Raw genomic sequence first — 14,672 nt, forward strand, 5'->3', positions numbered from 1 at the left:
TTTTGAATTACAACTTGACACACAAACACGTTTCTGCCTGTTACACCTCTCTCTCTTGCATAGTCATTTAGATGGTGCAGGTGATCAGCAGGGACAAAGCAGAAGATGACTGCTCGCTTACCTGGTATCATAGATACCAGCATGTAGTTTTAGATTGTTGCTTTATCTAAAACAAATCAACGATTCTGTGCAAGCATACATGGGTGTTTCCCACCACAAAATACAGACTGCTAAATATTAAGAGCGAGGTATTAATTTCTGTTTATGAACAGAAATAATCGACTGGTTGGTTGCATTGCTACTAACCTTGCTAGATATGTCAAATTACTTGTTCTTGATATTTTCCAGTCAGGATTCAGCGGTATGCAGCTTATGTCAAAATTAAATATATACTCAAAACAATACAAAAGTCTTTGCTGGTTCAGATGCAACTGTGCTTTAACAACACCCTACATCATTGTTCCTGTGTTGGGTGTGCCTTCTTGTTCTTCCCACTTAGCCTCAGCCGCATCATGCATTGGTCATGCATATCGATACAGATTTAAAAAAAAATCACCACAGTCCAGCACCATTCATAAATACATTAACAGCCGTGGTCTCATTCAGTCAGCCAGTCAGTCAGTCTCAGCACCCCCACTCCTCTCAGGTGCAGGTCTCCTGATAAGCCCTGATAATGCTCTCGTAAGCTGGAGGGGGGGTGTGTGTGGCGTGGAAACCCCTCACACCGCTGTTGCTCCAGAAGGACTCGGGCCTGGACGGGGTGCTCGCCGCTTGGGCTGCTGTCTGAGCTGATCCGGCCGAGGTGGTCAGAGTCGGGGTTCGAGGCAGCGTCGTCTGGCTCCCCTCCTCTGCCTCCCTGGCGATTTGGCTGCACTGGAGGAGAGGGTGGAAGGTGGAGGCCCTGAAGCTGGACTTGCGCCCCAGCGGGTCCACCTGGTCCGGGGACGAGGCCTGCCGGTGGAAGCTGAAGGCGGCGCTGACCAAACTGTTGTTGCTGCGCCGGTCGTAGCTGCTGTTGCGGTTGAAGCCCGGACGGGCGCGAGGGGAGGGGCGTGACTGTCGAGCGGGCCGGCGGGTGATGCTGGCAGAGCCTACTCTGCGACGGGACATCCAGGTCAGGACCACGTAGACCAGGGCCCCCAAGACCAGACCCACCGCCATGGACACACAGAAGGCTATAATTAGAGGAACTACAGAGAGGGGAAAATGCACACAAAAAGGAAGTTAATGATCTGTGCCGCAAAGAAGAGCTATAGCAAATTCCTTACCATAATCTACCTGCATGTGTCTGTTCACTGTCAGTGGATCCTATACACAAGATTATTCTATAATATATAATATATGCTTGATCTATAATATAAGCATATATTCTATATGCTTCTTCTGTTTATTGCTAGGTTTTAATTTTAGATCCTGGACCCCATTCGCTTTCCACCATCACCACGAGGGATAAAGACTCATAAAAACAGTTATGCACATGTCATGCTTATAAATGCACGCTATCCCTAAGAACTGGTTTTCTCATTAAATCCAGCGAAGGGAATGACATTTAATTAAAATCTATGGCCTCGCCAAGCCTGCAGAAGCCCTCGGTTAGAACCTAAACGGAGCATTGCCAGCAGTGCATTTATTGCAAGATGGTACCCCCTTGACAAAATAATAACAGGCCTTCCTCCATCTTGTTTACCAGAGCAAACAAACTGATTGCATCTCGTTCCCACAAAACAGGGGATTGACTTTCTCCCTCTTCTCCCTGGGGAATGCTGCCGTGGAAGCAGCGCTCCCAACATGTGCGTGGTGGAGAGGAAAGAGAGAATGCCGCGGCTAGGACAAATCCCGCTGGACTGCTGCCAGAGGAAACGAATCAATTTCCTTTCAATACGGCTGAGCTTTATAAAGTGTGAACCTACTCTGCTACCACCCCACAATTTCATAGTTTGTTGTGTTTTTCGCTTCTCTCTTTTTTTTCCAATTCCCTGACTGGGGAAGAAGGGTAAAGAAGCAGACATTGGTCAGAGATCATCTGGAAATGACATTTGAGAAAAGCGAGGGGAAAAACAGAAGCAAGAGAGCATATATCATTACCGTATAGATTTCGAGTGGGTGTTATCCCGCTTTTGAAATTCACTGAAATTTTGCAACATTTTCTAGTTCGCCGCTTTAGTTTGCTTCAGAAGGGATTAAGTCCGCAAATCTATTTCGGAGCTCATTAAAACCTCTAGAGAATGTCTGTGCCAGTCAGAGAGACCACATCAAGATGAACAGCCAAAAGGCATCGGAAGTTACAAACAAACAAACAAACAAACAAACAAACTCACCAGCATCAAAAGACTGAAGTATTTCCAGAAAGAGATTTGTGTTGTTCTCAGCCATGACTTTCTCTGCTCTGAGAGAAGAGATTTCTTAGTCCTCCAATCTGTCGCTTACTCCCTCTCTCCTCCTCTCTCCTGTCAATTCCTGCCTGTCTCTCTTTTCTTTTGATGGATTTTGCTCTCTGTTTCTGCCTGCCCCCCTCTTTCCTATTCTCTCACTTTCTCCCTCTCTCCTCCCTTCCTCTCTGTCTCCCTGTCAGAGAGAGACTCGGCTATAGCCCCAGAGGCACACAGGATTGCCCCTCCAAGGCTAAACTCTGGCGGCTGTCTTGTTTATGGAAGCGGAAAAACTTCACTGTCACGTTTCCTGCTTTTCTGCTTGAAATTAGCAACACGGCTGGCTTATCTATCCAGGACAGAGATCCTGGAGGTGGGGAGACGGGGGTGTTGCTGTAATCACTTCCTCTCCCATCATTTCCTTCAGTTTGACTTTGATTCATGTGAAACAGTATCACCCCCCCCCCCTCCCATAAGCCCCATGTCTTTCAGCTTTTGTCATAAGACAGTCCACTACCCGCTCAGATGTTTTCCCCACAGTTTGAAAATTATAAACATTAAATTTTTTCCTCATATTCTTTCCTCCCACCACCACAGAGACCACAGGCGGCAGTTTCCCCATGCGCCGCACCATGCAGTTAGAAACCCGAGTCTGAAATAAATTTAGATGTCCAAGGCAAAAACCTCAGCTGGCACGGATTGGTGGCAAATAAGCACTTTTACTAATAACTTCTTGTACCGACAGACGAAATGATACTACTCCTTGTTTCGTTTGTTCAAACAGCTTGTGAGCGTGTGGATGTCTGAGCACGTTCTGATTTCCAGCGTCTTTGTTAGTAAGCTCAGTCTTTCCACAGTGTCTGCCAGGTCAGCGGTGCCTGCATAGAGGACGTCTGGTCCTGTGTGCCTGCATAGAGGACGTCTGGTCCTGTGTCGGCTGGAGCGATCCAGTAAAAACACTGGGCTTTGATAAGATAGACAAAACCTTATTTTTCACTTTGAGGTGGTTTCTACCCCCCTGACGTGACAACTCAGGATACAGTGGGTTAAAGTGGAGGCTATTCGAATGTTACTCATTTTTTGATCCCGCAACCGGCATTGTTTCACACCAATCCGCTCCTGCTCAGTTCTGCAGGGTCATCAATGCAGCCACAAGGAAGGATGCAAGTATTCATATTGGAATGGAATGTGCCAGATGTGAGAACAGGAGTTTTGCGTCCTCCACTTTTGATTGTACTTTCTGCACATTAGAATTTATATAAAAGAATCTTCACCTTAAACCTAATGGTATTGTAAGACCTTTTAGCCATAAATAGCAAGACAAATATTTTTGTATTATTAATATTATTATTATTATTATTATTATTATTATTATTATTATTATTATTATTATTATTATTATCATCGTCAATTATTTCATTATTATTATTGATTTTAAATATATATATATATATAAAGATTTCTGACCAGAAAGTGAGAACCCTGTAATCCCAGCCTCCTCACTGGCAGAGAGAGAGAGTGGCTGGGCCTTAGGTGGGACTTCCTTTCATTGTAAAACCCATCTAAATGAACCAGCAAACAACCATTATACTGCCAAATGTTGTGTGGCCATTGTGTCCTGTTGTGGTTCACACAGGTGGAGGAGACATTCTTTAGAAGAATGTACAGTATTTATTAGGGGTGGTGCTGGGGGGGGGGGGGGGGGGTTGATACAGCATAGTGTGTAAGTATCGTGATAATATCGTATCGTGGGGCATGTGGTGATTCCTAGTACCCTAGTATTTGTGTTTTATAGCTGGAGCTGGTGGTAATTAGCATTGTTACAATGCCTTTGGGCAGAGTGATGGATTTTTACAGTGTGTAGTCCTTTAGTATCTCTGACTTTATAAGGAAATTCACTTTTTCCGAGGACAACAGAAGCTGCAGTGAAAGCTAGATTATTACTGTTTAGAGATCCCAGATTTGATGAATCACCTGATACCATACTCTTATAGTCTTATGTTAGTTTATGCATAATCAGATGTAAGTGTCCCTTGTGTTGTTCAGGCTGAGTGTAGCAGCCTGGCTTTGATGTTGGAGGGAAGTGGGGTATGTGAGTGAGTCAGAGTGGAACAATATTTGATTCTGCATGTGAATTGTTTTTCTGCTCGGTAACCTTTGGAGGTTGATAGATCCAGTTGGGCCATTAAAATCTGTTTTTGCTAATGAATAGCATACCCAGGCCAAACGCCAGAGGGTGACTGCTGCTACCCTGAGTACCTTCTGTTCTCTTTTTGAACAGCAGATGGCGCAATACTCCATGATAAATACACAGCAGATCTCATAGTTGCCTTTAAGTCCCAAAGACAGCAGGGCCACTCTCAAGCTGACCCAATGCAACCTGCAGGTCAGCATGTGTGAAACAATCTGCCTGTATATGTAATGACTTGTAGAAAGGGAAGTCACATATATCCCATAATAAACCTGTGTGGGTCAACAGCTAAGGAGAATTAAAAGTTGTGCTTTAATGTTAAAATACATACTGTATATATTGACCTTAAAACAATTACTAATTCTGCCAGTGGGTTGAGATAACTCCACTTGTTTCCATTCCAGTCTCACTTTATTTCAGGGGTTTTGTAGAAGCAAGTCTCGATATGAAAGGAGGCAGGAAAAGGCTAATCTCTACCTAGCTAATTATGATACTTCAGAAATGTTTCCGCTTTTTTTTCTTTTTAAGGGGAAAATACGATTTTAAGACTCAATGCAACAAAAAATGATGATTGCAGTTGGTCTACTCAAAATGGTTTCAGGCCAATATATTACAGTACCTTGCATCTCTTTCTGGCACTGTGCCATTTCTGTTTGCTGGATTTGGACATGCAGGTTGACTAGGGGACGTTTCTAATGAGATTTGAGGAAAGTGCTGAGTGTGTATGAGTGAGATGATCAGACTGGGGAGTTTGGTCTCTGCTCTCTGGCTGTGTGTGCTGATAAGAGAAGAAAGACGCATCTTAACCTGTCAGGGTTCCCCGCTGACCCCTGTGCATTGTCTCTGCTCCCTGCTCCCCTCTGCTGCAGTAGACTATCCTCTCTCTCTCTCTCTCTCTCTCTCTCTCTGTCCTCTCTCCTCTCTCTCTTTCTCTCTCTCTCTCTCTGTCGTCTCTCCTCTCTCTCTCTCTCTCTCTCTCTCTCTGTCCTCTCTCTCTCTCTCCCGCTCTGTCCTCTCTCCTCTCTCTCTCTCTCTCTCTGTCCTCTCTCTGTCCTCTCCTCTCTCTCCTACCCTCTCATCTCTCTCTGTCCTCTCCTCTCTCCTCTCTCTCTCTCTCTCTGTCATCTCTCCTCTCTCTCTGTCCTCTGTCCTCTCTCTCTCTCTCTCTCTGTCGTCTCTCCTCTCTCTCTCTCTCTGTCCTCTCTCCTCTCTCTCTCTCTCTCTCTCTCGCTCTGTCGTCTCTCCTCTCTCTCTCCCTCTCTCTCTCTCTCTGTCCTCTCTCCTCTCCTCTCTCTCTCTCTCTCTCTGTCCTCTCCTCTCTCTCCTACCCTCTCATCTCTCTCTGTCGTCTCCTCCTCTCCTCTCTCTCTCCCCTCCTCTCTTCTCTCTCTCTCCTCTCCTCTCCTCTCTGGACAGTAGAGGTCACCCCGAGCCGAGCTGCGGAAAAATGTGGGAATCAGCAATCCGTCCCTGCATGCTGCAGGGTAGCAGCCCAGCCAGTGCAACCAAATCCCACACAGCATTTCAATGCACTGGCAACTGGCAAGTCAAATAGCTGATTCTGGCAAGTTAACCGCAAATAGCTGGATTAATAGCCTACTGTATATTTGTTAACTGGAAGTGCTGATTTAGTTGTCATTGTGTGGGCTGAGGTTAAACAATTGATGTGATTGATTGACTTCTGGCCCTACTCTGAATATTTGTGATCTGCATGGCTGTAATGTTTATTTTATATATATATATATATATATATATATATATATATATATATATATATATATATATATTACCGTATATATATTAAATTGGCTAAGGGCCGGTGGGGGTGGGGGTGTCTGTCATGATCAGTGATGATGTTGTCAGTGATGTTACTTGAGCAATTGTGATGTCATCAGTGATGTCACTCAAGCAACTGTGATGTACAGTAGTATGAGCCGATGGCACAGTTGCATGATGGCACCTAGGTGGGTGGGTGGCGTCTGTCTGTCAGTCACGATTTTGGGAGCAGGCGATTTCCATAACTGCAGCCATGGCGCATCATCTCCAGAGTCTCCACCCTAGGAATCGAGTATCCCATATCTTGGGTGAAGCCTGTAGTATTTGTCGACTATGTGAAAGAAATTGGTAGAGTTGATTTGCCTGACTTGTGTCAGCCATATCCTATAAACATGGTAGCCTGCTGTGTGGGGGATTGATGGATTTTCATTTCAACAATTCCTAAAATCCCAATAATAACTAACCCCTTCCAGAATGCCCCCCCCCCCCCCCCAGTAAACATTACATTTACTCCATCACGATGCACAAACATTAACAATACAGGACTCTGGACATTCCTGTTCTTGTCTGTCTATTGTCTATAAAGCAGAAATGAGGGGTGGGTACGAACCGCCGACCTTCGGCTTGGGAGTCCGACATGTTAACCGCAACGCCAAGAGAGCTAGCTCCCTTGGCGGAGCTGATTAACATGCCTTTATACCTGGGGAGTGAGTTTAACCAATCCACTCGCTACCACTCGGGACTCACGAGGAATCCGCGCTGATTCACCTCGGTTACATGTGCATTCAATTTCACTGATATACCAAAACAGGGTTGAGAATCTATAATCAATAATAAGTGATGAGTTTGTATCTTTCTCATGCCCATACCTCCATAGCCCACTCTACTGGATGAGGCTGTGTTCAGCCCCTGTAGGTCTTCTTTCAGCTCTCCTGAGATGATGAACGCTTGTCTAATGGGATTACATTTTGTGATAAGTGCTCCAAGCATAGTGGTGCATCACACCTCCCTCCTGCAGTTCAAGCAGCAGCATTCATCTGCTGTGGAATAGCATATCCTGGTTATGGAATGATGAAGGAATGTGTCACTGGCAACAGTGTGCATTATAACTAATGATTGTTGACTTGTCTGGCAGTTTAGGCCTTTTTGTGATGTTACACCAGTTACAAAAGATGTCTGTGCCTTCAAATATTGGCAGGTTTACATGATGGTAAGAAATATGCTGTCGCCATCACAGGCGAGGTTTGCTGCAGCCGATTCTGTTCTTTCTCCCTCACTCCCTCACTCCTCTCACTCACTTCTCTCACACACGCACACACACACACTCATCTCTTGCAGTGGGATCAGTGGGTATGGCAAGATACCTGGCACCCTATTGGTCTCTGTGCCTGGAGGAGACACGAGACACATTGCTTCTGATTGGACAGCAGGTGGCAGTGCATGCAGACCATCAAGCTGTCCTGTCTGCACGAGAGACTGAGGAGAGAGGGAGGGCACGGCTGAGATGTTCAGCACACGCACGCACGCACGCCACGCCACGCACGCGCCTCACCGCCAGGGGAGGGGCTTGCGAGAGTGAGAGAGGATTGCAGGCTGCTACTGCAACAGGGATGACTTGTTCAGATGAACACAGCAGCATGGACGTGACTCAGTCTCCATAGCCACGCAGTCCGTTTGGAAGACACGGAACTAGCGCAGACCAAACCTGATTTCCTGATCCGAGTATGAGAGCCGTGTCGGGGTGACGCACGGGAGTTGGCGACGCAACTCTGGTGCCTTTCGGCACAGCGGCATGGCATCACCCAGGCACTACGGGCGCACTGCCAGGGATATCGCCAATGTGATGCAGAGGCTGCAAGGTAGGTGTAGACTGCTTACTCATTCACACTGCTGCTGCTGCTGCTGCACCTCGGGTTTGCAGTGCTCTTTAGAGGTGACCCGGTGCTATAGGCATGACACAGCAGAATGTAGTTGGAGCCAAAGGTATGTTACTGTGAGGGACTGTCTTAACCTACATCCTCTGTGTTTGCTTACGACTGTTATATGTGCAGCAGTAGAAAGCAGCTTCATATGGCTGTGAAAGCTTCTCAATGTGAAGGACATCATCACATTACTGAATGGGATATATCCAATGTCACTGCCATGCGGTGTTCAGGTACAGTGGGGGTGTTTCTAGGTTGCAGTCAGCAATGTTTCGTCTAACATTGAGTTGCTATCAGTGCTTTAGTGCCTAAGGTCAACTTTTGTGGAGTTTTTCTCCATGCTGGAGGAGGCAGAGGCAGAGGCAGAGGCATGCTTCTTGGTGCGTGTCTGCCCGGGCGTGTGTGACTGTGACTGATTTAAGGCCATAAACACATGAAGATGTGTTGTGTATGTGAGAGAGAGATGAAATGAATTATGAAAGAATGTGAGTATGTATATCTTTGATATATTTCAATGAATGTGAGTGCATGTCCGTGTGTGCATGTCTTGTGTATATACTGTATGTGTGTGTGTCCGCTTGCATGTGTGTATGTGTGTGAATCTGTGTGTGTGTGTGTGTGTGTGTGTGTGTGTCTCCATGTATGTATACTGTATATGTCTGTATGTGGACAGACAGTGAAGCAGACAGTGGCTAAGCTAATCCCCAGAGCAGCTGACAACTCTGCTGGAGCAGCAGGACTGTCTTATTAGGTCTTATGAGTGCTCTATGGTGGTCACTCACACCCTCGGCTAGGTTACTGTACATACAGCATTAGTATGGATTACAATAGGTTACTGTACATACAGCATTAGTATGGATTACAATCAAGATATTAACGCTATGAACACTTGACCCATAAAGACTATTATCGTTTTCTTATCTCACCTCTGTTATTATGACTTTGTTTCCATGTGCAGATTGTAAATACAGCCGTGTGTGTGTGTGTGTGTGTGTGTGTGTGTGTGTGTGTGTGTGTGTGTGTGTGCGCGCGCGCGTGTGCGTGTGTATTTGTGTGTGTGGCACCATCATCCCCACACACACACACACACACCGTACTGACAGCACCAGATTGATGATGCTCGCAATCTCTACAGTAGCAGGAAAGTCAGGTGACACCGGAGCTGCGATCCAATATGGCCGCCCCCTGTGTGGCTTCCGAGGTGGCAGTTTGTGTTCAGGCTGCAGCCAGCATCAGCAGGCACGTGGTCCCTCTGCATCACTGTTTGGCAGGTGTGAGTAATAGGCTCTGAATCACAGTCATTTCCGTCTGATCTATCTCATTTCAGACGACCACCAGGGGCCGCCTCTGCCAACGCACAGACGCTTTGGATGCTTTATCACGTATTTATCACGATGCTTTCTCACGTGTTCTGTGTGAATTGAACAGCTTAGCAGCACCTAACGGCCAATGGTGTGGAACTGTTGCAGGCATTAAGTAGGAGGATATTCATCTCAAATTCTGCTATCAAGAGATTGCCCCATTTTTGGAAACCCTGGAAACTTGATCTACTTCTCATGCAAGTTTCCAGCTGATGTAGAATATCTTTGAAAAGCATCAAGGTGAAGGTACATGGCCATTTTGGAGTCACAAGGGACCCATTGTTTGTATAGTTAGATTCAGTAGCCTCATTAACATTAGGAGGGACATGACATTGGCTGTAATTAATGCAATTTGGCCCCAAGTGGCCCCAAGTGTGGCTTGTTCCAAAAATATCCTGTAGTCGGCGGGGTGTCTTGTTTACACCGGCCGGTGAAACCTTTATCTGCTTTCACCAAACACTCCCTGTTGGTTTGTTGCGGATGCTTTGTGGCTTGCAAGCTTTGCAGATAAGAGAAGCTTTGTTGCTAACTTGCTATCCTTACATATGGACGGAGTGAGGGTGTTTGGGAGAGATACAGTACTACTGTACCTCAACAACCACGTTTTGCATTAACCTCACAGTAGCTACACACTGTGAACACTGTTTACTGTATGGGCAATTTCTTTAGCTTGACGTAGTTTTTTACACAACCTCCCCTTGAATAGAGATGTGCGTGTTTGACATTCTGCCTGTTGTGTGATGTGAATAGATTTTGGTTTCATTTGAGTTTAAGAAAAATCTAATCTTATTTCAGGTATCATTGGTTGTGTTATGTATATAACATGTTCTGCTCAGAGTAGATGATCACATTAGCTAATTTACAGGGGGCACATGGAATCTAATTTGACATGACATTTTATTTGATGTGTCCTGCTTCCAGTCTCCTGGGAGAGGAGAGATGAAGCAGTGATGGAATCATCAAGACAGCTTGTAAGAATCAAAGGGGAGAGCTTATGTTTTCATTAAGGCTACATTATGTAGAACATAACAAGCATGTGTCCCTGGCCTTCAGTATAGCTAGAACATAACAAGCATGCACGCCCATCACGGGGGAAAGCTCTCCATTCACTTCCATACACCAGCGTCATTTTCCTTGAATTAAACATAGCTAAAAGCTGTTGTGTGGTGGGCTGCGCAGACAACAAATGTAAAAAATCGCCAATTAAAGTTTTTTTTTTTTTTTTTTTTTTTTTTTACTTCCGAGCAAAACAAGGAAGCCATTGAGAATTGGCGAGATGAAAAATGTGGATCTAGCTGGCAAAGAAGTAAGTTGGAGTGCTCATCTTCCGTATATATGGTCTTTGTGTGCAACACGTGACATAGGAGAACGCCGGGATTGGGGGGGGGAGTTTTTGTTTCCCCCCGTTTTGGGCGTGGTTTCTGAATGATGACGCGCTCTGCAGTGTCTCTATCCTACCCCCCACGCGGCACCCCCATTATGTCACTTTAAAGGACTTTATATTTTGCACTTTATAATTTGTGATTGTTTTTCTGCATTGCTTTGCTTTGAGAATGCGCCGCTGCGCTGCATACTTGCACAAAGTAAAATTCCTTGTTTGTAATCTGATTACTTCCTGTGGCTATTAAAGTGAATCCTGAATCCTGAGTGTTCGTATAGGTCAGGGGTGGGCAATTCATTTTCCTGGGGGGCCACATGAGAAACCCAAATATTGTCATGCTGTAACCTCTAATAATCTGATCACTAGATTAAATGATAGAAAACATACTGTGCACTTATTCTTCAGCATTTATTATATTGAAAATCGCTCCAAACAGCCAATTGTCTTAGACCTCCTGGGCCAGGCAGAATCATCAGGACTCAGGAGGGCCGGGTCTGGCCCCCGGGCCGCATGATGCCCAGGTCTGGTATAGGTGCATGCAGTCACAAGCTTGACCCCAAATGAGCGCTCTGCAGGAACTCAATGCTGCCTTTGTTCAGAGTAGCTTCCTCTTCCTAAACGTGACTATCCAAAGGGATAGATGTCCACTGGTGTATTTGTGTGTTTTATGGGGAAACCATGGTTGCAATCTAATTTCTTTATCACCTGAGTGCTAGGTAGTTACGATAGGTAATATAACTCCATTTTCTGTCTTTTAAGGCCTGATTAGATTAACATATTTTACTCCTCAAGAGAGGACAATGTGTTCAAATTAGCCACGTTCCACAAATCACCAGATATACAAATGAACTACATCCCCCTCAGGCTGAATTTGGAATTGCAAGCTGTTAGTAACCACTCAACACAACATCAAAACAATCAAAACTTTTGCCCCAGTTTTGGAGCTGTGTTTTTCCTCCCTTCATCCATCTCTCCTTTTTTTGGTACCTCTCTGTTGCAGTGAAAAACAGCAATTAGTGACACCATATGGCGAGAACGGGGAGGTGGCTTTGAACCCCTCCCAGCCTGAACTGCTCCATATGCCGTGGAATTTGCCTGTTTGTTGTCCCTCATTAATGAGAGGAGCGAGCCATCGCCTTTTCCATTTCCATCTCTCACCTGTTTCCTCCGTCGTGGGCGGCGGACGCAAAGCGTTCCCGCCTACGCCTCTGGGTTTTACCGTCTGCTAAGCTATCAGGTGGACACGTTCGCTAATTCTCTGTGCGTTGGTGTGCCGCTGCCGGGAGCACCTGGCATAAACTGTGTAATCCTGTAGCTCACTCTTATCACAACAATACAGTATAGCTGCAGACAGATAGTCACACAGAATGGGACATTAACATTGATTTTTAGATTGAGAGAAAGATAGATTGAGTTTCTCAATGAGTTCAGGTTTTTTGGGTTTGTATCTATAGCAATTCAGACTGACTACATTTGAGGTAATTATGCAGCGTGACCTCTTTTTACAAGCCTCTGCTGATGTAATTTTGGCCGTCCAGGATGCAAGAGTGGGCAGTAAAGCAGGGAGACCAGAGTAAAGGGCAAGGAGGGGGGCAGCAGAGGTCAGTACATCTGGGAGATATCAGCAACTCCTTGGTACGGGGGGGGGCGGGGGCGGGGGGGATAAGGGGTAAAATAGAGACAGAGAGAAGCAGGGGGGAGGAGGCAGGAAGATGAGACCGGAAAAGGGAGGGCAGAGAGAGCCCTCATCATTTTTTTGAAGCTCCCTGTGGCTCCTGGGACTGGGCACAATTCCTCTGGTTGGCACGGTGCCAGGGTGACATCCTGTTGCCAGGGGCGACATCGCGGTCCGGCCGCAGCCAAAGAAGGCCCGGGCAGACGGTCACCTTGAGCCGTGCCAGCCTCCCGTACGGCTCTGACACCCCATTTATCGTCTCCGGCTCTGGACACCGCGGCTCCACACATGGCCACAGAAACGGGGGGGGAAAAAGCGGGTGTTAAAAATAGCCGCGATGCATCCGTTTCTCCTGCCTCCATCACACCTGTTCCCCCGCCTCCATCACACCTGGGAGTCAGCAGTTTAGGCGAGCGGTTAAACAGACACAGAGCAGGAAGGCTTCAACGCCACCGCCAGCACATGTGATGATGTGTGACCATTACTCTGCAGCCTCAGAGCTGTGTGCTGATAGGCCGGTGTGTTACACAGATGCACTGTGGGTCAGCCTCAGAGCTGTGTGCTGATAGGCCGGCGTGTTACACAGATGCACTGTGGGTCATTCTTCTCCTCGCGACGCCTTCCCACATTGTGTTTATGACTCGTTGCCATGGCTGCAGTCTCATGACAGCCAGCACCGGGCTTTTTTGCCCCGTGGGCTTATTGGCCATGTCTCTGGTCCAGGTTCTGCTTCTGTAACGGAGCATTATGTTTGATAAATTAGTGTGTGTGTGTGTGTGTGTGTGTGTGTGTGTGTGTGTGTGTGTGTGTGTGTGTGTGTGTGTGTGTGTGTGTGTGTGTGTGTGTGTGTGTGTGTGTGTGTGTGTGGTCTTCTCCACTAGCTTCTCAGTGACAGTTTGTATTGCAGATCAGATTATAATCTCTTTTCACCTGCCAGTCAGGGAGGGTTTGAGTGACACATCACAAGATTAGCTCACCAGGGGTTCCACCCATACAATGTCTTTTGGGATGGGGTGGTGGGGCATCTGACAGTGATCTTTCTTTCAAAGATCACACCTTCAAAAAGGTCAAGTGTATCCCAGCATTAGTCTTAACAGCTTTGAGGCAAAGAAAGAAGAACAACAAAAGAAAGCACATCGGCTTTTTCTTTTAAATGAGTTAAATCGACAAAAACCCGCCGAGTATCGATTATTTTTCCTTGTGAAGGAATTACAGTTCCTCTTTGGGCATTTCCTTGTTTACATTACTGCTAAGTTGTTGCACATGATGTGATTTAGCTGAACTTCTCAAGGCTTAAATGTGTTTTGCCAAACACAAAGCATTTAATGAAACTGTCAGTGCAACAACACAATGTACAGACATAATGAAAGTATTTGGGATCCTGCAATGCAAGGTAGTGGTACCATTAACCCCGAATGGAATAATGACAGCGCCAGTCTTGGCTCACACTGACCCCATGATAGCATTTCACTTCCATCTCTGATGCTGTCCGTCAGATCCAGGGATTAGATAGTTTTGATGGACATGCAGAACAATGTCCTCAGATAAATCCAGACACGTGAGCGCTTGACCCTGAGACACATTCAAGCCTCAGTCTGTAATACTTTGAGTCCTACACACATGCCCTTATCTCTCACCCACAGACACCGCTGTCCCCCGTTCTTTCACCTGTCACATTGTGATAGGAGGGTTCTGCCTCTGGCACCCTATATAGCGCTTGAAGGTTTGGAAATAAAGGTCGGAGTGTCGTGCTCTGACCCCAGAGAGGTCAGCTGACCAGTTAGAGAGGTCAGCTGACCAGTTAACGTCACATTTCCAGCAGACCTGGGCCAGAAAGTATTTGCAAGTAATTCCCTGTGGTTATTTTAATCTGATTGGAACACCGGACCTCATCAGTTTCTCTGCTGTTCTCCTACTAGCACTGTTCACTCCTGCAACCTCATCAGTTTCTCTGCTGTTCTCCTACTAGCACTGTTTACTCCTGCAACCTCATCAGT

General features: G+C 46.2%; 2 protein-coding genes across 2 annotated transcripts in view; one reads left to right on the forward strand and one right to left on the reverse strand.

The window, feature by feature from the left end:
- Window positions 1-574: 574 nt before the first annotated feature.
- myct1a (myc target 1a) lies at window positions 575-2,454 on the reverse strand. Its single transcript, XM_083643798.1, has 2 exons — window positions 2,319-2,454; window positions 575-1,190 (listed from the first exon to the last, which is right to left on the reverse strand). The coding sequence occupies exons 1-2, from the start codon at window positions 2,371-2,373 to the stop codon at window positions 643-645; spliced, it is 603 nt and encodes a 200-aa protein (XP_083499924.1). The 5' UTR covers window positions 2,374-2,454; the 3' UTR covers window positions 575-642.
- A 5,674-nt stretch (window positions 2,455-8,128) lies between these two features.
- syne1a (spectrin repeat containing, nuclear envelope 1a) overlaps window positions 8,129-14,672 on the forward strand; it is a gene marked incomplete at its 5' end in the record, with an annotated part of 194,546 nt that continues 188,002 nt past the window's right edge. The window contains one exon of the mRNA XM_083643019.1: window positions 8,129-8,195. Within this exon, the coding sequence (XP_083499145.1) occupies window positions 8,129-8,195 (67 nt within the window). The remainder of the gene's footprint in view (window positions 8,196-14,672) is intronic.

Source organism: Poromitra crassiceps (genome assembly GCF_964638095.1).
Source record: "Poromitra crassiceps genome assembly, chromosome: 9".
NCBI classification, from domain to species: Eukaryota; Metazoa; Chordata; class Actinopteri; order Beryciformes; family Melamphaidae; genus Poromitra; species Poromitra crassiceps.

Bases quoted from the DNA above. Each gene is read 5' to 3' on its own strand.
- myct1a (XM_083643798.1), bottom strand. From the start codon at position 2,373: ATGGCTGAGAACAACACAAATCTCTTTCTGGAAATACTTCAGTCTTTT. The intron at 1,191-2,318 runs GTGAGTTTGTTT...CCCTCTCTGTAG, and splicing joins ACTTCAGTCTTTTGATGCTG to TTCCTCTAATTATAGCCTTC.